Below are 27,687 nucleotides of genomic sequence, written 5' to 3' on the forward strand. Positions count from 1 at the left end.
ATCTTTTTATTATTTCAAGCCGTTTGATTACATTTAGCATAAAAATCCAAATCAGCCGCTATCGAGTACAATGAACCTAATTAAATGCATGTATATAATGTATTGTATTATATTTTATGTATATAAATGTATTGTATATAATGATACAAGGTCTGTTCAAAAAATACGTAGACTGACGTCATAAAACAAAATCTACTTTATTTAGAAGTTACTTGTCTGGCTCCCCTTCAAAGTACTCTCCGCCCCGACACACGCACTTATCCCAACGGTGTTTTCACTTTTGGAAACAGTCCTGGAACGCTTCTTTGGTGATGTTCTTCAGTTGCTTCGCCGCATTTGCCTCAATCAGGGAATCATCTCAAATCTTCTTCCTTTCATAGGCCTTTTGAGTATTAGGAACGAGAAGAAGTCACAAGTAGCTAGGTTAGGTGAGTATTGAGGGTGAGGAAAAACAGCGATCGAGTGTTTGGCCAAAAACTCACGAGTTCTGAGGACTGAATGGGCTGGAGCTGTTGTCATGATAAAAAAATCAGTTACCACTCTTCCACATTTCTGGCCATTTCCGCCGGTTAGCGTTCCGCAGACGTTTGAGAACTTCAATGAACTTCTCTGATGGTCGCCGTCAATTTGACCAAACTAGGGTGTTGATTTTGTCTACATGTGTGTCGTCAGTTGACATGGAACGACACCCAAGACGCTCATCGTCTTCATACAATAAGTATAGTATTAGGTTTTTTTTAGCACTCAACTCACTGTGAATATTGAGGCAGAATTAATATTTGAAAGAGTAAAATATTTAACGGCTCAGAATTATTTTGTAGATTAACATCTCTTTTCGAAACTGTTTTGCACGGAAAAAATATTATCGTGAATCTTTTATCCTAATTTTATATCAGTTCTAATTTTATCTGTTTATAATTTTTTTTTAAATTGTTTAACAGTTTTTTCTAAACTGTTATGTTATGTTCCTTCTTAAAACTGTTATGGTGAATGAAATTCACACAGAAGTGTACGTATTTAAAACAGGAAAATAAATAATCTCCCGAGTAACGGCAAACATCATGTTACACTAAAAAAAATACTTAAAACAAATAGTCGCGTGAGGAATGTAATTTTTGATACCAGCTAATGAGCAATTATTACAAAATATTGCAGACCTGCAACTTACTCCTTCAGTTGAAGACCCGCGTAAAAATTTAGCTTTCAGTCACAAAAAACTATAATTTGTATCATGATATTTCTATTGTACCCTCAGTTGCATCTTCTAACTTTTATCTAAATATTTTACAATTCATTTATATAATTTAAATAAGTAAAACAAGATAGTAATGTTTTACTTGAACTTGTTGTTTATAATATGAAAAGTCGGGTAAAGAATTGTACAGCATTTATTAAAGTCGACTAACATTCCACACGTAAATAAATTAAAAAGTCACGAGAGTCCAATTCCTATTATTATTTGTTACTGTAAAACAGCATAATACGCTTATTGTCGTATATAAGTACTATTAAATAATATAAATAATTCTTTAGGGATATTTTATCCACGAGTAGGACTGCAGCATATTTTTTTAATTTTATTAATTATTCAATGCCTGATTATTTTTGACAGTATTGGCTGAATTATAATTTTTTGTTTAGCTTTTTCCGCGATTATAAAATATTGCTCCAATAAATAATTGAAATATATTTTCAGTGACAATTTCATATGATTCTTGAACTCTTTAGTTGTGTTGCTTTAGTTAATGATCCGATATTTTTTGCGATGATGCTTTTAATCGTACAAAATATATCTAAAAACTAGATTAAATATTTTTGGTACCTCATCTTATTACTCATCAGTTTTTTATTTATGCTTTGTGGATATTTATATTTTAATGTAATAGTTTATCTTCATGTCGGTTAAATTCTTCCTTAATATTTCTGTTAAATTAATAAGAAATTTATCCTTTTTTAAAGTAAACAATTAATAAGAGTTCAAACAAGAATAAATATCTGTTTTCTTCTTGGAAAGTATGAGTGAGGAAAACTGGAAACACTAGAAAAGTACTGCAGCATTCTTTAGCATAATATTCTAGTGAGCAGGATTATAATGATGAGGATGAGCTAAGGAATTGGAAAATTTAAGCATTAATTTCTATTCGCAAAGAATTTTTTCAAATTTTGGCCAATGAGCCTGAATTGAAAATGAGTAAATTTTTTTATAGCCTAAATTACTTTATTACAGGAATTTAAAAAGTGCGTTTGACCTTCTAAAAATTTCCTTGTTCACACTGTGAGTAAACATAGTTACTTATTTATTCATAATCTAATTATTCAATATTTACTCTAAAATTATTTAAAGAAGAATTTTTTAGTTTTATTTGTTTAAATATTAAGTGGTTTTCTAACAACTATTTTACTACGTAACAAGGATTACGTAGCCCAATCTTACTACGGAAATAATTGAAAATTTTTGCACCGACTCAGTAGACCAGAATTCTTTCTTAGGTTTTAGGTATTAGATGTTAAGTGTTATTGGTAAAAGACAATGAGTCTAGTAGTGGAAATACAGATTTCCGTTTTAAATTAAAATTAAATATAGACTTAATAATGATACTGAATTAATTTGTTTATTGTACGGGGGGGGGGATATCTGTAAAATTTGTTTACCAGAAGATAGTTTCAAGATGCATTTTGTACAATGCGTTGAATTGAATTGGCAGAAACCGTAGATTTGAAGCTTATGATATCAGGAATTGATGAAAAAAATTAGTTTGAAGTATTTCTTTTAACTTGGCTTTTTATGTCTTTAAGAGTGAATTTAAATATTCCAGAATCCTACACGTAAATTAATAATAACTCTTAAATTGCATTTACATTTAAAATTGGTTTTATATACAGTTTGTAGTTTATATATGTAAAATAAAAGGTGTAAATAGAAAATAAATTTAACATGTGGTATTCTATTAATTAAATAGTCACCAACATATTTCCCAGAAATTCAAATGTTATCAAATTTCATACCTTTGACTTTATTTATCAATCCGAATAATTTACATGAATTAAAAACAAAACAATTTTAAATATTTTTTACGACATACATATATACAAAAATTCCTGATAAAAATCTTGGAAACCTCAAAAATAAAGAAAACTCTTGAATAAAAAATAAAACAAAACTAATCTTCAGTAGTAGAAAACTAAATAGAAAAAATCTTGTAATTGTTACAACCAAAATTTTAAACTGAAAAAGATTAAAAATTATAAAAACCTCAGATTTAAATGACAGTACGCATCAACCGGTTTACGTGCACACACAGATGTGCTTCCTAGTAAACATCAGCGCTGATGACATATTCGTGAATGTTTGGTTATAGGCTCTTATCAGAATTCATACTTTTGAAAAATTTAAATGGAGTTCAGATTCGGTTGCTTAATTTACCTAAAACACAGGCTGCAGACCAGTGTGAGTGATCGATCATAGGCTTATAACCTATGAGATTGCTTCCGGTGGCGGTCCATCAGCTACAGATTAGGGTCGCGATAATCTATGGGGCCTGGATCAGGATAGACTACGGCGCGAGTGTTTGGCTGCCTTACAGGGGTTGGAATGGCGCATGGACCACAGAGAAGTATGTTTTACAGCTAGCCTTATATGTGTTTCGAAAGACAGGAGATCAGGTTAGGGTCCTGTCCTCCCGTCCGCAGACCTCTAATGCCCACACTACGGCCCCAGGGATCGCGAGGTCCACTTCGGCAAATGGTGAAAGCCTCTCGATTGTGGTGAAAACGGCCTGGAAGACCTACGCCGACTTGTTTCGAAGGATGAAGGAGACTGTATCGCAAGAGGAGGCCTGTGAGGTTTTGTCAATAAGAAAAGGAGTTAACGGAGAGCTGTGTATCAGTATCAAAGAGGTGTAGAAGGCAGAGGAGGAGGAATTGAAGAGCACTCTGCATAGTAAAGTGGCCGGCCTCCAAGTTGATAATTAATCAAAAAGGAGGTAGGACGGCAGTTGTCCACGTACATGGACATCAAGATCAAGATCTCCGAACAAGAAATTCATCAGCAATGGCGAAAGTAGTAGGAGAGGCAGAGGATTTTAAAATCACGTTGGTGCTACCGGCGTATGACTAAACTAAAAAGGCCACGGTTAACAGAAGCCAACATGCGCAAAGCCGACAGACGAACAAATTAAGATAGGGTGGGTACACTGATATTGACCGTGGGTCCACTGTGTATGATATTGACCGTAACCTTACCGATGAGAATGTCTTTTCCATCATTAGAGAACAGAACACTGATTTGGATGAACCCGCCATCCGCAGAGACTGAAGGCTGCTCTTTAAGACGTGCAGGCGTGATACTCAGAAATATTCCGGAGTTTTTGAAGTAGGTTCTGGTCTCTTTAATAAATTTACGTCTGCATTCAGACTGATTATCGATTTTTTGTCCTGCTAAGGAAAAGAGTACGTGGATGTTCAAAGATGTTTCAAGTGCTGCAGATGTGATCACGGGAATAAATTTTCTAATTTGGTTTTGTGTGTCCGCATTGTGGTGATGAGGGTCACAAGCGTGATGACTAATTGCATAGGTCCGAGGCTTCGGCCTATGAAAATGTAAATGATTGCACAAAAATCATGAGCAACAAATTGTTAGTGAAAAGTGTGGCTGTTCAAAAAAGTCGTTGAGGTGTCCTTCGATTCCTTATATGGTTAAGTTCGGTCAAATTAATGCCCAAGGTCCTTATGTAGTTCAGGTTGAGTTAAGTGAGGTTGTAGAGACACAGAGCCATATTTCATATGGGTGCTTCTGCAGCACCCATAAGTAATAAGGGCCACTATACAGTGAGCTGCAGAACACTTTACATTATACACATATACAACACCAAGAACACTACATAAATTACAACATACACACTCACACAATTACACAACAACATCCTACATTGATATTTCTTACATTAACACTCGGTGGTGTTGCGACATCTTACGAAATGCAACCGTAACCCAAGGTGGGAACAAATTGTGCTGATGGGTGAATGGCTCTACGTAGTGAGTCTTGAACGATGTCCTCTGGGCACCAGGGCGAACCCAGTTGTACTTAGCTCTAGCTCCAGTACGCGTGCGCTCTGCTGGAGTAGTCCATTTTTCGCCGGTACTCGTGGGACGAAAATTTCTGATCCTATATTAAATCCCAAGATGGTTGGTGGTCCATCTGAAAAAACCACCAAATTAATTCTTGCGAAGAGACATCGATCAGCTTTGTCTGACGAGGATAAAAGTCCTATGGAAAAGAACTACAAATCTTTAGACTTGAACACTAAAAATATTCGATTCGTTGTTCTCCGAAATAGTCAGGAAGGTGGCACCCTCCAAAAGGTTTCACCTTTCCTAATAAATAAAACTGTAACAGGTGCAAGTGGCTCCCCGGAGAACATCAGGAAATTACGCGACGGATCGATTCTGGTTGAAACATTCAACGACGAACAGTCGATCAACCTTACGTCTCCGTAATATGGGTGGTATAAATATAAGTGCTGAAAGCCACAAAACTTTAAATACGAGCAGGGGTGTAATTTTTTGTCGAGACCTCTTAGATATACATATCAATGAAATAGTTGACGAGCTTTGCCACCAAGATGTTGTTGAAGTGAAACGTATTATGAAACGGCAGAACGGAACAGAAGAACCGACACCGTCTCTTATATTAACATTCAATCTCCCTGTTCCACCAGAAAAGATTAAAGTGGCTTACCTCTCGGTTCGGGTACGACCATTCATACCCAACCCACGGCGATGTTTCAGATGCCAAGGTTTTAGTCACACTACAACATCTTGTACAAAAACTGAGACCTGTGCTCGATGTGCTGAAGAAGGTCACAATGACACTAACTGCGAAGAAAGTGAAAAATGCGCAAACTGCAGTGGTCCATATACAGCCCGCTCCCGAGATTGCCCAATCTTTAAAGAAGAAAAGGCAATTCTCAAAATCTGTACGGAGCAAAAGCTATGTTTCCCAGCCGCACGAAGAGAATACAAAAAGTTAAATAATTCACGGAACCTGGTTAAACCAGATGAATCTTTTGCCACCGTTACATCTAAACAAATTCCTACAAATGTTAATAATCAGCAGTGCGGCTCCTGCAATGAGCTTAAAAAACTTGTTCAGATGCTTTCTGATCAAGTAGCTTCACTTACAGCCACTATCTCAGAGCTGACAAAGATGAAGAAAACGTCTTTCGTCGCAGTTAGTGAATCCAACAGTGTGATACACACGAAAGTTCCTGCTCCCAATGTCGTACCGGCACGAGTAGCGACTATCACAGCTGGCAGTAAGCCACCTAATAAGCTCCCCATAAAGGGAACCCACATAACCACCACCTCTGGGATGTCAACTGCAGCATCAAATTCAAATAAATCTCCTCCACCATCACCTCATATACTGGAGGATATGGTTGAAGAACCACCCGACCCTAGGGCATCGGAGTTCTTTAAAATAAAAAATACAAAAAAAGAAAAACCGAATAACCTACAACTAATTTTTATATAATTTCCAAAACTTAATTTTTTTATTTATTTTTTTACACTTATGAACATTATTCAGTGGAATGTTAGAGGTATTCGGTCCCGCATTGAAGATATTAGAGGACTAGCGCACGCATGATCCACTAATCATGTGTTTCCAAGAAACTCACCTTCTACAACATGTACAACATGACCCAATTACACTCAGAGGATACTTCTGTGAGAGATACGACTGCCTACTAGACAGTAGGGAGAGTGGTGGAGTAGCGATTTTCATGAAGAATGGGGTGTCTGCTACAAGAATTCAACTAAAATAACCATACCTGCTATTGCAGTAAAGGTCTCTATTCCCTTCAAATTCCATATCTGCAATCTGTATCTCTCACCGAACACTGAGTTCAGTGCTTTAGATGTCTCAAATCTCCTCACACAAATACCATCTCCATCGTTAATAGTAGGAGACTTCAATGCCCATCATATTTCCTGGGGCTCAACCTTCTGCTCCACTCGAGGAAATATGATAAACAGATTGAGACAAGATTTTGACCTTTGCCTACTGAATAATGGATCACACACATTCATGTCCTTATCAACTGGTACTCTATCTAACCTTGATCTCTCCATATGCTCACCGAATGTGCTCCCTCGTTTTAATTGGTCGGTTTGTGATGACTTTCACGGCAGTGATCATAGACCAATTATTATTGGTTTCGGTGTAGACTGCGAGATTAAAAGAAGACCACGGAGATGGATTGTTGAAAAGGCAGATTGGAACGGATACCATAAAGCATTCCAATCTCAGTATGACGATGAAGCGAACATCCTCGACCAATATTCTTCTTTTACGTCCATGATACTTGAGAATGCCAACAGATATATCCCACAAACATCGGGTAATCCTAGACGTCTTTTCGTTCCATGGTGGAAGGATAATTGCAAATATGCTATTAGGAATCGACGACAGGCACTACGAAAATCGTAGGCCTACAACAGAACATCTAAATTTATACAGCAGGGATAGAGCGGTGTGCCGTCGAGTATTCTTGGACGCTAAGAGGAATTCATGGACGAAATACGTGAGCACTATCTCACGCACTACTCCCACGTCTACTGTATGGAAGAAAATTCGTGCAATTTCCGGATCACCGAAACAATCTATTCTCGGTCTTATTGATGAAGGAGAACTCCTTTCATCATCCTCGGAAGTGGCAAATAGTCTAGCAAAATCTTTCCGCTCGGTGTCTCTCACCTCATCATATAATAACGATTTTCAAAGTTACAAGTTACAAATAGAAGTATTATCGTAAACATTGGTGATTCGGTTGGTGAATTAAACACTCCATTCGTATTTAAAGAATTGTTACATGCACTTAAAAATTCACGGGACACTTCCCCTGGACCGGACAACATTCGCCTTTCCATGCTTTCACACCTTCCTAATTCGGCACTACAACAACTTTTGAATATTTTCAACGGTTTATTCTCTGAACAAGGCTTCCCACCCGGCTGGTCTGAAGCATTTATTATACCATTACTAAAACCTGGTAAAGACTTAAAACCTGGTAAACCGCAGACTTACCATGTAAGTCTGCGGTTTACCATGCTCTCTATTTGGTCATGCTCTCTATTTGGTGACGACTTTGCTGTCTATATTGCAAGCCGTTCAACACCTACAGCAGAGAGACTACTGCAGAACACTATATCTCACCTTGAAGCTTGGTCCAGGATTACTGGTTCCGAAAAAACAAAATGTGTAGATTTTTCTCGGCTACGAAACCCTTCTATTACCCAAATATTTTTGGACGGTGAGATTATTACTATCTCTACTTACGTCAAGTTTTTAGGTTTATTTTTTGATAGCCGTCTTACTTGGGTCAAACATTTAAAAGAATTGAAAACAAAATGTTTCAAACTTCTAGATATGATGCGAGTCCTTACTAACACCAACTGAGGAGCCGATAGATCATGTATGATACGTTTTTACTATTCCTTTGTTCGCTCCCGTTTAGATTACGGCTGTGTCGCCTACTCTTCAGCTCGTCAAACCGTGCTTAAAATGCTGGATAGTGTACATCATGCTTTCCTTCGGCTTGCCACAGGCGCGTTTAGATCAAGTCCTGTCGCAAGCTTACTTGTAGACTGTGGTGAACTATCACTTTGGGATAGACGAGACCAGCTCTTATTATCGTATTTTGCTCGTCTCAGAGGACAACCAAATCACCCGGTTCTTGACTCGGTCTTTAGAAATCCTAATCTAGGAAAGTATGAGGACAATCCACGTCGTACTGCACCTGTAGGTGTCCGTACCTGGCGTCTGCTGCAGCATATAAATGTTGACACATTCTTTCATATGTACCCTTGCTCATATTCTCCATGGAGAATAAACCTCATAAATTTTAATTTTGACCTGACTACATACAATAAACAATCAACACCATCTATTGTCTTTCAGCAAATGTTTCAGTGTGTTCTCTCCAAGACGAAACCAGACGAGGTTGTATACACTGATGGATCGAAAAAAAACGATACAGTTGGGTGTGCATTTGTTGTCAATGAGAGAACTTATATGTTTGGTCTACCAGGAATTACGAGTGTGTTTTAAAATTCTTATTTGCAGTGACTCGTGTAGTGCTCTCCAAGCCTTAACAACATATCCATCATCTTATCATCCTTTCATCCTATCATTTTATTCTAAACATCCTATCGTCATTGAAATTTACAACGCAATCGCTGAGTTGAATAATCAACTAACACAGAATTAAGTTTTTGCTGGGTCCCTAGCAACGTAGGGATTCCAGGTAATGAACATGCAGATTCCGCAGCCAAAGAAGCATGTAACCAGCCTCCTTTCACCACCCGAGTTGCTACGTCTGATTTCATTAACTATGTAAAACAATTATTAAGAGCAAGGTGGCAAGGTGAGTGGATGGCTACCATTGATAAGAAACTCCGTCAGAATAAAGATTCTGTGTTACCATGGGACTCCTCATACAGAAAACTTCGGCGTGAGGAAGTAGTTCTCTGTCGATTGCGGATAGGACACACGAGAGTCACACACGAGTACCTGTTTACAAGAGAACAACCACCTCTATGCGCAAGATGCAACTGCCGCGTGACTGTGCGCCACATACTCGTGGACTGCGTATGTTATGCGGCATTACGTTGCAAATTTAAACTACCTAGTAACATCCGTGGTATCTTGCGTGATGATAAGGAGGTTTTAAACCGGATGTTTCTGTTTTTACGTAGTATAGGGTTAATACAAAAAATTTAATTAGTATGTATTGTTTTGTAATTGTATGTATTGTTTTTGTTATCCGAGTAGCGAGCCTTTTACACTCCCTATCGGAATTTTTTTTTTTTTTTTATATATATATATATCCATATTTTGTTATTTTTTTGTTTGTTTTTTAAATTCGTCTGTGATATTAGTTGTAAGACTTTAAACATAATAGTTTTAAGTTTTATTTCTTATTAGTTTTAAGTTTTATTTATTTTTAATATGATAGTTTTTAATTTAAATTTAAGTTACATGTTAGTGTTTTTGTTATCCGAGAATGGGCCCTTTACACCCATTCCCGATTTTGTTTCCTGTGATAGTAATTTTAAGTTTTAATTTTACGTAACAATTTTAATTACTTTTATTTATTTATTTATTTTCCGGCCGATGATAACGTCCAACTTTTTTTCGCCCTAAAAAAAAAAAAAAAAAAAAAAAAAAATAAGTAATTAGGGGTAATCTGCTAGGCATTCACAGCTGAAAAAGGTTTTGTGTAGGTCATACCTGAATGTCTGCTATTCTGTGCAGGAAGTCGCTTGATAGTGTCTTTATATGGCAGGTTTCTGACGCGCAACATGTTGTGGTCAGACTTGCCATTCTCGGACAGAACCTTCCAGTTGTTAGTTCATATTTCCAAAACGTGGATCCCACTGAGGAACATTTAGCGAGATAGGATAGGATCATTCGTATTGTGAGTAATGGTCCAATCCTTATCGATACCGATCTTAATGCGAAGTTGCTTTTCTGGCAAAGTGGGATCACTGGTCATGGCGTTAACTTAATTGAAAGTTTCATAACGGAGAAAAATTTTGAGTTCTTTAATGTTGCAGACCAATTGTCTACTTACGTCAATATGGTTGACAAACGAAGAGCCTACTCAGGTACAAATATTGATATTATCATTGGTAGAGAAATCTCTGGCAGGATCCTTCATTGCTCTGTGGTCGATGACTGTTCTAGCAATCTTCGATTGATAATTCTTGAAATAGCGGATGAGCTACGCGATGACCATAACGGATACTTTACTGCATACAATGGCGGACTGGCCAAAATTCTCCTCATTGTTGGATTCCAGACAGAAAATTTGTTCTCCAGCCCTTCACGACATGCCATTGGATGTCCTGGCAGAAAATTTCACTCTGCGGTAGTTACTGCGGCTGAAGCTGCCATTACTAAAGGCACTGGCCAGGAACGTATACCTCGTTGGTGGTCTCAGAATCTGATAGCAATTAAGAAGTTTGTGAATCGACAGAAAGGCTCCGCAACGAGAGGGTGATCACGATTGGCGTGCGGCTCTCACCACAGAAGGAGGGCTAGATATTTTCATAGCACTAGATCCTGCAAGCGTTCCTTCACAGCTCGCAATTCCTAGCCTTCCTTTGGTCAGGAATAAGGGAATGTCAGACGGCAAGTCGCGAGGTAGAAGTGCGACAGGTGATCTGCAGTTTGGCACGGCATAAGGCTCCCGAATATGATTGTATCGCAGTGGAGGTTTTCGTTCGAGCGTCACCAGTAGTTCTTGGTCCTCTAACTAGAATGTATGATAGTGTTGGAGATGTGGAGACTTGGTATTATTGTTTAATTTTGGCGACAAAGATGTTACTGTTAGTTCTTCTTACCGTCCAATAATCGTTTTGCCTGTGATTGCGTATTAATGTTAGATTGGTCACTGAACATTTACTAATAAAAAACCATACTGTTTTTTTATTAGGAATTTTTTTTATCAGGAACATATTGCTGTGTACTGCAGCTGAAGGAGTACTACAGAAGGTGTACTGCACTGAAGGTGTACTACAGCTGAAGGAGTGTACTGCAGCTGAAGCAGTGTACTGTAGGAGGAGAGCCTGTGGAACTATTTGATGAGTTCAGGTTTGATTCCCGAGCAAGGCACCGAATTGAACCTCTAGAGAAGTTGGCCTAATCCGAGATGGGCTATGTATCTTTAGGATAATCCTCTATGTAGCATAGAGGATTAAACGGCATTTTGTCGGGGTCAATTCCGCAGAGCTCCTGATGAATGTAGTGGCTGATGAATGTAAACTCTTTAGCGTGACATATATGCGACTGTGACAGAGGAACGTTTGCTGAAGGAGCACAGATTAAAAAAGCTGCTTATGAAACGGTGTGGGAGGAATCTGTACGAGCAGATTAATGAGGACCCGTGGAGTAAAGGATTCCAAATTGTTACTAAGCGGTTCGGTAGATCATTGTTCGTACTACCGGGAAGAGCAAGTGCCGACTCGTGTTACGGCACTCTTCCCGCTCGGGAAACCCAGCCTAGGGAAAGTATTGTGGCTGATCACATCCCGCCTTTCAGAATTGAAGAGCTTATCCGGGCTGCAGGCGGATGAAGTAGCACAAGAGCCTGGGTCCAAATCGAATACCAGTCGAGGTGATTCAAATCTTGATGGAAATGTAGGAGGTGCCAGTAGAGGTCCATCGGAACTAAGTGGCGTTTAAAGTCAAGGATCCATCCCGGAAACCAGAAAAAACATCACGGATAGTTTTAATCAGAAAACCAAAAACTGAGGATTCTCTGTCTTCGTACAGGCCTGTATATCTGGTAAACAACATTACTAAGTTGTTGGAGCGGATGATCGCCGTAAGGTTTCAGAAAGAAATTCAGCGTAACGGAGATCTCCACGATCGACAGTTACGTTTTCGGCCTTGAAGGTCAACAGTTGATGCTGTCAATGCAGTAATGAAGATAGTTGACAAGGCGGTGGCCGGTACCTGGAGGAACAGGCTTACACCAAACGTAATATATCTCGATGTGCGGAACGCATTCAACTCCCTCATCTGGGAGTCTATCTTACGGGGATTGAGGGGGTTGGGCGTTAGTAGCTATCTGAGGAGAATAGTTGAAGATTATAGCGAGGATTGGCAACTTGTACACAGGCTGGGGAATAACGAGCTGTGTTTCCGGTCTACGCGTAGAGTGTTCCAAGACTCTGTCTTGGGACACTCTGGAATGTGGTCTATGATGAGGTACTTCGGCTACGTTACACGGAATTCTCACGGTGACTCCCTTTGCCGACGCTGATAAATTGGCCCTTGTGGTGGTGGGGAAGACTTTGGAGGAGATGGAAAACGCTGCGAATGCAGCTATTGATAAGATTGGAAGATGGATGACGGAAAAAACTTGCAGCTGTCCGAGGAAAATATGTAATCTTCTCTCTGACTGGGAGACGAATGCTGGCCACCATTGCGATCAAAATAGAGCGGGAGGTGGTCCAGTAGCGGAACTCCACCAAGCACATGGGATTTTGGCTTGAGCACAATCAATCTTTCACCCTCTTAGGGAAAGAGATTAGAAGGCGGAACGAATGGTCCAGCGTCTGGCAAGGTTACTCTCGAACACCGGGGTATCACGAGCATCGAAAAGAAGGCTGTATGCACACGTGGTCAGTGTAGACACATGGTCCATGTTAGATTTTTCTAACATTGTCCATTTTTCTATTGACCAACATTTTTCTATGGCTTTCCGCCGTGGAAGAGGACCATGGCCGTAAGACGCAACAGCTGGATCTCAAAGAGGTACGGCGTCGCATGACCCTCAAAGTGGAATGAGCATATGCCTAGGTGTAGACAGAAGCGGTGCTGGTGATCACGAAGCAGCAACCTCTTCAGCAGCTGCCAGATGCTCGAGTGTTGGGGCACCGGGGAGTGCCCAATGGGGACATATATGAGACCACGTTCAAGATTGTCAAGCTAGGTGGAATACGCCCACCAAGGGTAGGTGAACGCACCAACTTATCGCGGATGTAAAGCCGTGGTCCGGTCGGAGATTGGTTATTTAAACTACAGGCTCAGGCAATTCTTGACTTGCCACGTGATCTTCCACGCCTTCCTGTATTGCAACAGGAGGACGGATCTTCATTCTCCCCTTACTGTGGCTACCCGGATACCCCGGAACACGAGGTGTTCTGGCGCTCACAGTGGGATGAATACCGCCTAGCTTGCTCGGCGATTACCGGACCGCTCAGCTAGGAGAATATCAACGACACCATGTTACAGAGCTCCAAGTTTTTTATGCCCTCGAAGGTTTCGTAGCGAGGGTTCTTCAGGAGAAGGGTCGGGGTGCTCAGGGATGAGGGACAGGACAGCTCTCTGCACAGCTGCCGATCGCACGTGCTTTCACGAATGGGCGGTAGCGATGAGTCTTGAAGACTCTCGCACACCCGAGCGGAGAAGACCGAATTCTGGCGGGGTCCCCGTTAAAGGCATTGGCATAGAGTCCCGGCTCCGGAGTGAAGACCCAGGGACAGCATAGCCGGGCCTGTCGGATCCTACTCTGGGGGCTTTTTTGTGTAGAGGTGAGAAATCCATTTTACAGACGCTAAATTAGTGTCAGGGTGACTAATCAGATCCCGCTAGGTTTTAGGAAGAGCGTATGTATACCTGCTCATTAACGACTAAATCTCCACCCCTGGCTATCCACCCTCCCTGGTATAACTAATAAATCATTCCATCAGTTAGAATGAAATCGCCCACACACACACACACACACACACACACACACACACACACACACACACACACACACACACACACACACACACACACACACACAGTCATAGTCATATCATACTATAAGTACATAAATATACATATATATACATATACGTAAATATACATAATATACATACTAATAAATTAAGTTAAATCACAATGTAGATTCTTACATGTGATCATTAAATAGTCAGTACAAAACATAATACAAATTATACATGATACATTTACAAATACAGCTAACCATATACAACAAACAATGTAATACCTCAATCTATTATTATGTAAGTACTAGAAGATAAAAAAAAATACTCAGTATGTCACACCAGAAGGGCAACCTGCAGAAGGTGCACACAGCTGTTACTCATTACACAGATACAGTACCTACCTAAAATACCAAGTCACCCAGGCTGTCATCTAACACCTGTGCGAAGTGCCCGCATCTTCATCGAGCTAAGACGACCCCCCACGCGCCCGGGGAGCCCCCTAGTCGCTCGGCCGAGGGCCTGTCCGCTCACGTGTTCTCTGCCGCCTAGCTCTTTTGCGGGTCTCTCCCAGGTAATTAGTTCCCGCAGGACTGTCCTGATATAGCCAGCGATAGCCTTCTGGTTCGTCTCCGAGTGCAATAATATATCTTGCACTGTTTCTGGTGCGAACATATCCTCTTTATGTAAAATATCTAATAGATCTTTTCTCTCACGATCGTATCTTGGGCGCTTAAAAAACACATGTTAGGCGGTTTCCTCCTCGTAGCAGAGAGGACATTCCTCGGAATGGTCCAGGCAGAATCTGAACAGGTAGGACCTAAACCCGTCAGGAACTGCGTTAAGTAATAATCTAGGGAGCCGTGGCGTCTGCCGCTCCATCGGTTGACATCACTAAGGATCCGATGTGTCCACCGTCCCTTCTTTCACTGATCACATCTTTTCTGCCATATGTTAATCATCTCAACCGTTATGTTATTATTTTGCTGCCTTCCCTCTTCTGGTGAGAGAGATCCTAATCTCCCTTCTCCTTCTCCGTTGCTCAACCAACAGTTCGATAAGAAGAAGTCCCGCTAGATCCTCTGTAGACACTCCTGAAACAGTCCGGTATCTGGATATGACCCGTAGAAAGCACTGTCTATGATATGTAGCCAGTATTCCCCTGTATTTGGCAGGGCTCCCGCCCACACCTCTGCGCCGTACAGTAGTATGGAGTGGGCTACGCTTACCAAGATTTTTCTTCGGTGTTGCTTTGGTCCGTTACAGTTAGGCAGCACGGTGGCAATTAGCCCCATGACCCTGTCCGCCTTCTTGCTTGCCTCTACCGTCTGCGTCCAAAATCGCAGCCTGGTATCACTCCAGATGCCTAAATATTTTACGGCCGGCCTGAATGTGATGCGCTGTCTTTTGACGGGGATTGTCAGCCTGGGTCGCCTTTTAGCTGTTGATATCATAACCGCCTCTGTTTTCTCGGGTGCCATTTGCAACTCGTCTCCTTGCATCCATTCTTTGATGCTTTCATAGCCGTTGTGTATCTCCCCCGCCGCCTCTCACCTTGATAAAATTATTATTCTGGTATTGTATCCAGGTATCCCACAGAATATTAAGGAATGCCTAATAGCTGCATGAGTGATGCTATTAAAAGCATTCGTGACATCTACGGTGACCAGTACACACATCCTGCCTGTGTGCCGGCCTCCGTCATCGAGTGTAATTCTGCGAGCCATCTCGCATACTGTAGTTATCGTGTCTAGAGCGGACCTACATCGCAGGAAACCAATTTTTTTTTCGAAGAGAATCCGCCCATCCTTTCAACAGCCTCAACATAGCTGTGCTTTAGCATTCGCTCTAAGCGTCTGGTAACTGCATCTGTCATTGCGATTGGCCTGTACGAAATGGGGAGCTCCGGATCTTTTCCTGGTTTGTGCACTAGTACAAGCCTTTGTCTCTTCCATACATCCGGGAACACTCCTTCTACCACTGTGGTACTGGAGGTGTTAAACACGTCCAGGAACGTTTCCGGTTCAGCCCCAGCCTCCACTTAATATCTACGTTAGGCAAGAGGTCTCGTCCAGGTGACTTATCTGCTGGTTTCCGTACTACAGCAGCAGCCAGTCCCTCTTTGGTGAGGGGCGTTGGCGGGTCATCGTCGCCTTGTTCTTCCATATCAATCATATCCCCACGAGGAAATAGATTATCGATGATACGTGTGATCTCGTTACGTTCCCTTGAAATCGGTTCACTGGGTCTCAGAGCCCTTTTTACTATCAGTATATAAGGTCTCCCTGATGGGTCTGTGTCTATTTCCGCCAATAGTCGCCGCCAGCAGTATTTCTTGGAGTCCCTAATCATTACTGTGAGTGTTGACTCCTGTTATCTTTAAGTTGGGCTTTGTATAACTCTCTCAACGAATCCAGGTGCGCATGTGTTGTCAGCCTCCTTTATTTGTGGTACCCTTTTCTTTTCTCTCCTATTTCTGGGATCCACCAGTATACAGGTGGATGGCCCCTGCAAGGATATCTTCTTGGAAGTGTGTTATCACACACTTCCCTGAGTGAGTTGATCAGGTATCTTGCTTTCCCTTCAGCTGCAGCTATCACAGTAATGCCTCGTAAGTTAAGTGTCCCAGTGAGTGCCTCCTTGTCCATCATCCATGTAATCCAGCCAGTTGCTGTTGTCCTACCATTTCCATGTCTATCACCGTCAGTGACGTCATGATTATAGGCTGGTGGTCACTGGCGGAGTACCCCTCCCATATTCTCCAACCATGAACTCGAACGGCCAGATCCGGGATGGCAAATGTGATGTCGAATATAGAACTCGTCAACCCTCTCCTGAATGTGTATGCAGCACCGTTATTGAGGCCAACCAAATCTAGAGCCGCGACAGTATCCATCATGATTCTTCCTCTAGAATCAGTCCTTCTAGACCCCCATGCAATGGACCAGGCGTTAAAGTCACCGGCCATCATTGCCGGTCGGTGTGCCTGAAGGTCCCTCGTGATGGTTGTCAAGATCAATATATACTTCTCAACACTTATGTTGGGTGAGATGTAACAAGCATAGTAGTACACCGGTTCAACTCTTGCCCCGACAAATCCCGTTCCTTGGTATATATCTCTAACAGGTATTTGTCTGCTCTTCCATATAACCGCAGTCCTTTATTCAGACATCCACCCCGGGCGGGGATGAATGACATACGGTTTGGAGATGAGTGCTATATCTACGCCCATCTCCGATGCGTATCTGATCATCATGTCATTGGCCAGTTCCGCATGATTCAGGTTGGCTTGTATTATCTAAACGTTCATTTCTTTGCTATAGTTTGTCCGGTCCTCCCCCGGTTACTACTAGTGTTCACCTTGCCAGCCCCCTAGACACAAGAAGGAGTTGGTGCGGTGCCCCTCCCTGTCACATGTTAAGCATTTTGATGTCACAGCGCAATCAGCCGCCCTGTAGCCTACGATACCACAATTAAAACACAAAGGGATTTGGGATTAGGCATCCTGGAGCTCTTTTGGGGTTGGGGGCCCTGAAGCTGAGTTATAGAATTTACTGAACCCTAGCTGAGTTTTAAAGTTAAACTCAAGTTTAAAAGTTAGGTCAAAGTTAAGTTTAAACTAAACCTATAATCGATCTTTCGAACGATTCACAATTTAAAAACAACATTTTTGTGTTTGTCAAACTACACTGTATCCACCCGCGATTTCCTGCACTACTTTCTAAAAACCATGTGTTTCTAAAACTACATTAAAAAGTTTATATCGCGCTCAATGTTACACCTACAAAGACGAAATGTAAACCTACATGTGTCTTATCCTGTATTTAATGCTTTTAACGCTAAAAATGTGATACCGTCTGTAAAAATAATTATTAACCTACAACTTTATGCCACGTCGGGGCATGGGTTAATATTATAGCTAACTTAAAAATACCTTTATTTGTTAAATTAACAAACGAAAAACGTTTCAAATGTCGATTACTCACGTATATTGTTGTTTTACACACACTAACACTTGAACTGACAACTAAAAAATACCACTGAAGATAGGACTTACCGGCAGAGGGAAAATCATCTCGTAGTGGTAAGGTGCATTAACGGTCTCTTCTACTCCGGGGGCTTGAAGCGGGCGCAAAGTAAGATCGAACAGGCGAGTCGAGATTTGGAGACCCATTAGAATAAGGCCCAGTTAGAGTAATACAGTTCCGTGGGCTGTGTAATACTTGTACACAGCCCAGGAGACTAACTTTAGGATCCAGCACGAGGGAGAAGGTAAAAAAAACAAAAAAAAGAAACTCCTACTTAATTTAACTGACACAGATTAACTATTGTCAATACATCAACTTTCATCCTCTAATTATAATAACTCTGCACGGTGTTTATCGTATACTTTTAATTTTATCTTCTAAGTAAACCTGTCGCAAAATTTTGCAATGAAAATTGTTGTTGCAGTGTTGATTAAATCAACACTGGAACAGGTACCTACATTACGTAAAATTTAGAATTCTGTTGAAATCGCCCAATCCCTTTTAAAATTACAAGGGAGTGAATAAAGCAAATTTAGTCAAAAAAATACACTTCTGGTGATAAATAATTGTATTACTATATATAAGGCATTAATATTAAGATATAATAGGAATATTTTATTGTTTCTTGATTTCATTTCATTTATTTTTTTTTTTAAACTTATGTGATTAATGTACAGGCGTTCAGACCATACTTCTCTACGGGAACTGAATAATCAGTAAGTATTTTTATTGAGCAATTTTTCCTCCTAATTTCTTTTCTCCTCATTTCTCTGAAAATCTTTGATCCTTCTCTCAAGTGTTAATATTTTACCTCTCTAATACTTTACCTGTTTTTTTAATGTTTGCTAGTTCTGTTTCTATCAGCCGACCGTCTTTCCATTATGGATCCTCTTCTAATTCAATCATATTTCACGAAGCGTTTCGTTTTATTACAAAATTGGACTGGGAAATTTAATTTCGTTACTACTTCGAAGGTTTTTTCATTCTGTTCAAAAAGAATATTACACCTCACCTCCCTCACTCAGAAATCCTATTTTATTTTCTGAGACTTTGTCTCTATTTTAATAGTATTTATATGCTTTCTAACAAAATAATGAATAATGTACAAGTTATAATGTAATTTATAATCTTTTGTTTACAAAAATTTATAATTATTGTAATATTTCTATTATTATTTATTTTTATCACTAAACTCAAAAAAATTATTTACTTTTATCCAGTATGAAACGTGTGATCAAAACGTTCTGAGTTCTGTTACTGGATTGGTCTCTTTCGTTGTAAATAACAATACAGCAAGATTCATCCAGTTCGTTTTTCATTACCATATTATTTCTATGTTGTAAGAATCTTGAAATTACCTAGACATAAAAAATGCTATAAATAGGTATATCACATAATTAGGCTAATAGGCAAAGATTATTTCATTTTTATAAAATAAGTAATAATAAAATATAAACTACACTGAAACCGTAACCTAAATGAGCTGTTATAATCTAAACCGGTTTTCTTAGAAGCCTACTTGCTTATTATTACATTTATACATAGTATTATTATATAGTTACTTTAAAATAATAACTATTTATAATTACTAACATCAAATTTACTAAAAAGATAATTGAATATTGCCCAAATGTAAGTTTGGAGGAACGTAATAGTTTTCACACGATAATAAAAAGTATTTCTAATGACAGTGACGATTAAAGGTAGAAATTAATGTGTCATATATTTTTAACGTATAAAAATCTTGATTGTTTTTATTTTAACAATGTTCATGTGTATTTACATATTTCTGTTTGTTTTACAGCATATATTTTCAATATAATTAGTAAGTACAGAAAAGAAAGTGTATTATTATTATTATCTTATTATTATTATTATTATTATTATTATTATTATTATTATTATTATTATTTTATTCTTTTTTTTTCTGAATTTTTACGGGCATCGACTGCTAAGGTCATTAGCCCTCGTCACATTCTTTAAAAGAAGTTATTATCTCCATCAGGATCGTCATATGTAAGGGTGTAAAGGGCCCTTACATTTTATTTAAAAACACAAACTTCACAATAAACATTAAATGCTCCCTCATGCACTTCTTCACCACACACGCATATTTGCGGTCTTTCGCATCTAAGAGCGGTGTGGCCAAAGCGTTGGCACTTAAAGCACCTCATTGGCTGTGGGACAAATGCCCGCACATCCAAACGGTGAATCCCTGCTCTTATCTTTTCCGGTAAAGTAGGCCGGTTGAAAGTGAGGACATGAGAAGCTGAGGGTAAGACCTCACCGTTCCGTCTCATGTTCAATCGACGGCACTCTATTACTCCTTGTGCGGCCAGTTCCTCTACAATCTCTTGCTCCGAACAATTTAAAAGATCCCGACAGACGACAACACCCCTTGAGGTGTTGAGCGTGCCGTGGGGATCAACACGTACAGCTAGTTCTCCAATTTTCTTCAGTCCTAGAATCTTCTGAGACTGTATATCATTAACAGTCTCTACATGAAGTCCCGTGAAAGTTTTTCTTATTTCATTAACAGGGCCTCCAGCACATTTGTTTATTTCTCGAGCGATGAAGAAAGGACTCACTTTCGAGAAATTACCTTCTTCCTTAGTGATAACCAAATACTTAGGTTTCGGAATGCTGCTCTTAAAAAAACTTTCTGCAAGCTTTTCCTAGCCTCAATCTCAATCCTTCTGCTTTCTGCACTCTTTTGGCGGTTCTAAACGAGGTTGTTTACGTGCACCTTCTGCCACGTTAGTTTGTTCAGGAATATTCATGAACATTGATCCCTTCTGTAGCAAGACTAGCCGCCGGGGTACACCCCCACTCCAGGGCTACTAACCTTGGAGGTCCGATCCGGTACTCCGGTGGAACCGGCATATGTCCTGGCAGAGAGCGGATGCGCAGTCTCTGCACTGACCCCATGCTCCTACTCACCGAAGCTTTCAGAGCTCCCATGCACCGACATACATGGGCACCATTGCTACATGCTTGCCATCGCAGGAGGCATGTGGACAACGGAAGGGTCTCCGTTACACCTGCAATAACATTGACCCTGGCCGCCACATCCCCAGCTCTAAGAGTGGTATGAATCCATTTCCAAAATCGTTTGTTATTCCATTTCCTGCAGGTAGCCAAAAATCCAGTCCGTTTAGTGACCTGAAGTTGGAACGAGGTCAAATTTAACAAAGCATACCGGAGGAATTTACTCAGAACCCCGTAAGCCAGCTATATGTAATGTACGAAGGTACAGCTGTTTCCGCCCTGGACGTGGAACGTAGATGTTGTGTTACGGACATAGGGATTATCTACCTCAGGGCATTATTGTTATTTTTTTTTATTTTTTATTTTTTAACTGAATTTTTACGGGCATCGACTGCTAAGGTCATTAGCCCTCGTCACATTCTTTAAAAGAAATTATTATCTCCATCAGGATCGTCATATGTAAGGGTGTAAAGGGCCCTTACATTTTATTTAAAAACACAAACTTCACAATAAACATTAAAACATGAAAGACAAGGACAATCACAAACACTTACGGGGTGTAAAGTGCCCCAATATTAAAATTTGAGATAGGTTCTCAAAAGAGCATGAAATTAAAATTAAACTTATCAATACCATATCTTTCTTACTTTCTTCTACGAAGTCTCATTTATAGTTTGTTAAAGCACCCTCGGGGCGACCAGAACCGCCGTTGAGCAGTATATCACTCGTGCCAGGGTGCCGTGGCAGTTCAATCCTTCTTATATCAGGCCATAGGCATGCACGGCGTACACCCATAGCCTCGCGCCCTCAATCGAGGGTCCCCCATGCCATCATCGGACACACCCCGACTCACTGATCTTGAATGCAGGTGAGCCAAAATGGCCTAGGCAAGAGGGCCTAGTCACCTCTTGCGTGGCACGTACAGTGACCTCCCGTCACTATACGTGCCACGCTTCGAGACTCCCTCATATGTATATATAAAACTACCACTTTGAGTATCTTTTACCACAGCCTTAAACAAACTTCCATTTTATAGACTTTTAAGAAGTCCACTGGCGTGTAAAAATGCAACTATATTTTCTACGTTTCCATTATCCAGATCAGCACTAATATTATTTGTAACACGGAACCTCTTTCTGAGGTTCTCATATATGGTACACTCTTCTACTCCGTACACTCTTACAAACACCGCACATTGGTCTCACTTCGCCGGTTAACAAATATAAATTTGTTAATCGCGTCTGACCGATTCTAAGTCTGGTCACCGCTACATATTCACGGCGAGTCAACTTAAAGTCGCTTTTCCATTTATAAGGAGAAGTTTTAACCGAGTTTAATTTTGTATTAAAACTCCTCCATTCAGCGTTCCACTTGTTTCTTACTATGTTTGTTAGACAGTTTTTAACATCTGCCACTCTTACAGGAAATGCATCCAAGTCATCGCAGACTGTTGCCTTTCTGGCAGCTTCGTCTGCGATTTCATTACCTGTAATACCAGCATGCCCTGGAGTCCATACAAATACGCATCGCTGTCCTCGTTGTTTTAGTACGTATAAAATGGACAGGATGTTTGCAATTCAGTGTAGCGAAGAGCTTACTGAATTGCAGTGAGTTCTGCCGTGTAGACACTGGCCACATCTGGCAGTTTCCAAAAGTGGGCTTCTTCATTTACATATATCGAGCATCAAAAACCATGTTCGGTTTTAGAACCGTCAGTATAAATTCTAATATGTTCTTCGTAACTACTGAGGGTTGCTAAAAATTCCTGCTGGATAATCACTGCTGGTTTCTTTTTTATTTCTCCTTGAGAGAGATCCAAACTTGTATTTACCGCTGGCAAGAGCCATGGCGGTATTTCTCTAGTAGAATTGCTAGTGTCTCTGGTATAGCAATTTCATATTTTCTTCTTAATTTGTGGTACCTAATTCCGGCTGGACTGGAATAGGTAGCACGATGTTCATATACTGCAGCCATAGGATGATTCGTAAACAATTTATTATTTATATGAGCAGGGAAAGCCCATACATTTGCTGCATATCTTAACAAAAGGATCTCTCTTCTATAATGTAGTGGCATTATTCCGGCTTCAGACATCAGACTAGCCGCCGGACTTGTGCGGAAAGCGCCTGTTGCATACCTTATTCCGCTATTATGAACTACGTCTAACTTTCTTAAGTGCGTTTTTCTAGCGGATAAATATACGATACATCCGTAGTCTAGTTTAGATTGAACCAATGCTTTATACAATCTCAATAGTGTCTCTTTTTCTGAGCCCCAATTTAAGTTCGATAAACATTTTATAATGTTTAGGGCTCTTTTGCATCTATCACTCAAGTCCTGTATATGTAATCCCCATGTAAGGGATTTATCCAATACTAGTCCGAAATACCTTACGCTGTCTTTATATTGTATTGGATTATCGTCAATTGTCGCAAGACTTTGATGAGGAATTCTCTTCCTACAAAAGTGTACACGGCACGTTTTCTCTGGTGAGAATTGGAATCCGTTATTCCTTGCAACATCATTTAGAGCATTGATCGCTCGTTGCAATTTGTACCTCACCATATCAGTCGTGTTGCTGGCATACACAATTGCCAGATAATCAACATAGAAGCTTTTGCTGATTTCTACTGGAATGGCTAGTGTCAATTTATTAATGGCAATGGTAAACAAGGTACCGCACAACGGCGAACCCGGCGGTATGCCATTTTCCAAGATTCTTTCACATGAATATTCATTGTTGACGCGTATTTGGAACTACATCATTCATGTAGTTGCTGAGCAGTATATATTTTTTTTTTTTTTAGGGCGAAAAACGGTTAAAAGTTATCATCTCCCGGAAAATATATAAATATAAGTAAAAGAAAAAGTAATTAAAGTTAAAAGTACTATCACAGTAAGCAAAATCCGGAATGGGTTTAAAGGCCATTCTCAGATAACAAAACACTAACATGTAACTTAAAACTACGTTAAAAACTATCATATTAAAACTAAATAAAATTTAAAGCTAAAAAAGGAGATAAAACTTACAACTAATATCACAAAATAATATAATAAAATATCACAGTCAGTCTTTAAAATATTAAAAAAAATAACATATAAAATTTAACAAATTCCGATAAGGAGTGTAAAAGGCTCCTAATCGGATAAAAAAAAACAAACATTCAGGGAACAAATAGAATAAAATAAAAAAATAAACTTATTTAAAAACTAAGAGTATTAAAAAATATAAGCAGCAGTATTAAATTATTTGTATTAAACCTATACTACGCAAAAACAGAAACATCCGGTCTAAAACCTCGTTATCATTACACAAGACACCACGGATGTTTCTGGGTAGTTTAGATTTACGACGCAATGCCGCATAACATATGTAGTCCACGAGTATGTGGCGCACAGTCACGCGGCAGTTGCATCTTGCGCATAGAGGTGGTTGTCCTCTTGTAAACAGGTACTCGTGTGTGACTCTCGTGTGTCCTATCCGCAATCGACAGAGAACTACTTCCTCGCGCCGGGGTTTTCTGTATGAGGAGTTCCATAGTAATACAGAATCTTTAATCTGACGGAGTTTATTATCAACGGTAGCTGTCCAATCACCTTGCCACCTTGTTCTTAATAATTGTTTTACATAGTTAATGAAATCAGAAGTAGCAACTCGGGTGGTGAAAGGAGGCTGGTTACATGCTTCTTTGGCAGTGGAATCTGCATGTTCATTACCTGGAATCCCTACGTGGCTAGGGACCCAGCAAAAACTTAGTTCTGTGTTGCGATTATTCAACTCAGCGATTGCGTTGTAAATTTCAATGACGATAGGATGTTTGGAATAAAAGTTTTTTAAGGCTTGGAGAGCACTACACGAGTCACTGCAAATAAGAATTTTTCTATATTTAGGGTTAATGATGTTTAGAGCCTTATTTATAGCGTATAGTTCAGCGGTAAACACACTCGTAATACCTGGTAGACCAAACATATAAGTTCTCTCATTGACAACAAATGCACACCCAACTGTATCGTTTTGTTTCGATCCATCAGTGTATACAACCGCGTCTGGTTTCATCTTGGAGAGAACACGCTGAAACAGTTGCTGAAAGACAATAGATGGTGTTGATTGTTTATTGTATGTGGTCAGGTCAAAATTAAAATTTATAAGGTTTATTCTCCACGGAGGATATGAGCAAGGATATATAGGAATTAATGACGGTGTGTCAACATTTATATGCTGCAGCAGACGCCAGGTACGGATACCTACCGGTGCAGTACGACGTGGATGGTCCTCATACTTTCCTAGATTAGGACTTCTAAAGACTGACTCAAGAGCCGGGTGATTTGGTTGTCCTCTGAGACGAGCAAAATACGATAATAAAAGGTGGTTCGTCTATCCCGAAGTGATGGTTCACCACAGTCTACAAGTCAGCTTGGCTGTTTCCAGTGACACTAAATGGTCAATGGAAGGTCGTCCTTGACGAAAACCACACTATTCTGGAGATAGAAAGCCATGTTTCTCCAAGTACCATGTAAGTCTGCGGTTCGTCATTCTCTCCATTATTTTACACAAAACGCTTGTTAATGAAATAGGGCGGTAGCTTGAGGGGTTCGTTTGGTCTTTACCAGGTTTTAGTAATGGTATAATAAATGCTTCAGACCAGCCGGGTGGGAAGCCTTGTTCGGAGAATAAACCGTTGAAAATATTCAAAAGTTGTTGTAGTGCCGAATTAGGAAGGTGTGAAAGCATGGAAAGGCGAATGTTGTCCGGTCCAGGGGAAGTGTCCCGTGAATTTTTAAGTGCATGTAACAATTCTTTAAATACGAATGGAGTGTTTAATTCACCATCCGAATCACCAATGTTTACGATAATACTTCTATTTGTAACTTGTAACTTTGAAAATCGTTATTATATGATGAGGTGAGAGACACCGAGCGGAAAGATTTTGCTAGACTATTTGCCACTTCCGAGAATGATGAAAGGAGTTCTCCTTCATCAATAAGACCGAGAATAGATTGTTTCGGTGATCCGGAAATTGCACGAATTTTCTTCCATACAGTAGACGTGGGAGTAGTGCGTGAGATAGTGCTCACGTATTTCGTCCATGAATTCCTCTTAGCGTCCAAGAATACTCGACGGCACACCGCTCTATCCCTGCTGTATAAATTTATATGTTCTGTTGTAGGCCTACGATTTTCGTAGTGCCTGTCGTCGATTCCTAATAGCATATTTGCAATTATCCTTCCACCATGGAACGAAAAGACGTCTAGGATTACCCGATGTTTGTGGGATATATCTGTTGGCATTCTCAAGTATCATGGACGTAAAAGAAGAATATTGGTCGAGGATGTTCGCTTCATCGTCATACTGAGATTGGAATGCTTTATGGTATCCGTTCCAATCTGCCTTTTCAACAATCCATCTCCGTGGTCTTCTTTTAATCTCGCAGTCTACACCGAAACCAATAATAATTGGTCTATGATCACTGCCGTGAAAGTCATCACAAACCGACCAATTAAAACGAGGGAGCACATTCGGTGAGCATATGGAGAGATCAAGGTTAGATAGAGTACCAGTTGATAAGGACATGAATGTGTGTGATCCATTATTCAGTAGGCAAAGGTCAAAATCTTGTCTCAATCTGTTTATCATATTTCCTCGAGTGGAGCAGAAGGTTGAGCCCCAGGAAATATGATGGGCATTGAAGTCTCCTACTATTAACGATGGAGATGGTATTTGTGTGAGGAGATTTGAGACATCTAAAGCACTGAACTCAGTGTTCGGTGAGAGATACAGATTGCAGATATGGAATTTGAAGGAAATAGAGACCTTTACTGCAATAGCAGGTATGGTTATTTTAGTTGAATTCTTGTAGCAGACACCCCATTCTTCATGAAAATCGCTACTCCACCACTCTCCCTACTGTCTAGTAGGCAGTCGTATCTCTCACAGAAGTATCCTCTGAGTGTAATTGGGTCATGTTGTACATGTTGTAGAAGGTGAGTTTCTTGGAAACACATGATTAGTGGATCATGCGTGCGCTAGTCCTCTAATATCTTCAATGCGGGACCGAATACCTCTAACATTCCACTGAATAATGTTCATAAGTGTAAAAAAATAAATAAAAAAATTAAGTTTTGGAAATTATATAAAAATTAGTTGTAGGTTATTCGGTTTTTCTTTTTTTGTATTTTTTATTTTAAAGAACTCCGATGCCCTAGGGTCGGGTGGTTCTTCAACCATATCCTCCAGTATATGAGGTGATGGTGGAGGAGATTTATTTGAATTTGATGCTGCAGTTGACATCCCAGAGGTGGTGGTTATGTGGGTTCCCTTTATGGGGAGCTTATTAGGTGGCTTACTGCCAGCTGTGATAGTCGCTACTCGTGCCGGTACGACATTGGG

General features: G+C 40.0%; 1 protein-coding gene across 1 annotated transcript in view; it reads left to right on the forward strand.

The window, feature by feature from the left end:
- The window catches only part of LOC142317363 (uncharacterized), a 427,416-nt gene that overhangs the window by 302,609 nt on the left and 97,120 nt on the right, over positions 1-27,687 (forward strand). Inside the window, exons 4-6 of the mRNA XM_075353862.1 lie at positions 2,228-2,275; positions 18,989-19,027; positions 20,116-20,136. Of these exons, the coding sequence (XP_075209977.1) occupies positions 2,228-2,275; positions 18,989-19,027; positions 20,116-20,136 (108 nt within the window). The remainder of the gene's footprint in view (positions 1-2,227; positions 2,276-18,988; positions 19,028-20,115; positions 20,137-27,687) is intronic.

This window comes from Lycorma delicatula, chromosome 1, assembly GCF_047948215.1.
Source record: "Lycorma delicatula isolate Av1 chromosome 1, ASM4794821v1, whole genome shotgun sequence".
NCBI classification, from domain to species: Eukaryota; Metazoa; Arthropoda; class Insecta; order Hemiptera; family Fulgoridae; genus Lycorma; species Lycorma delicatula.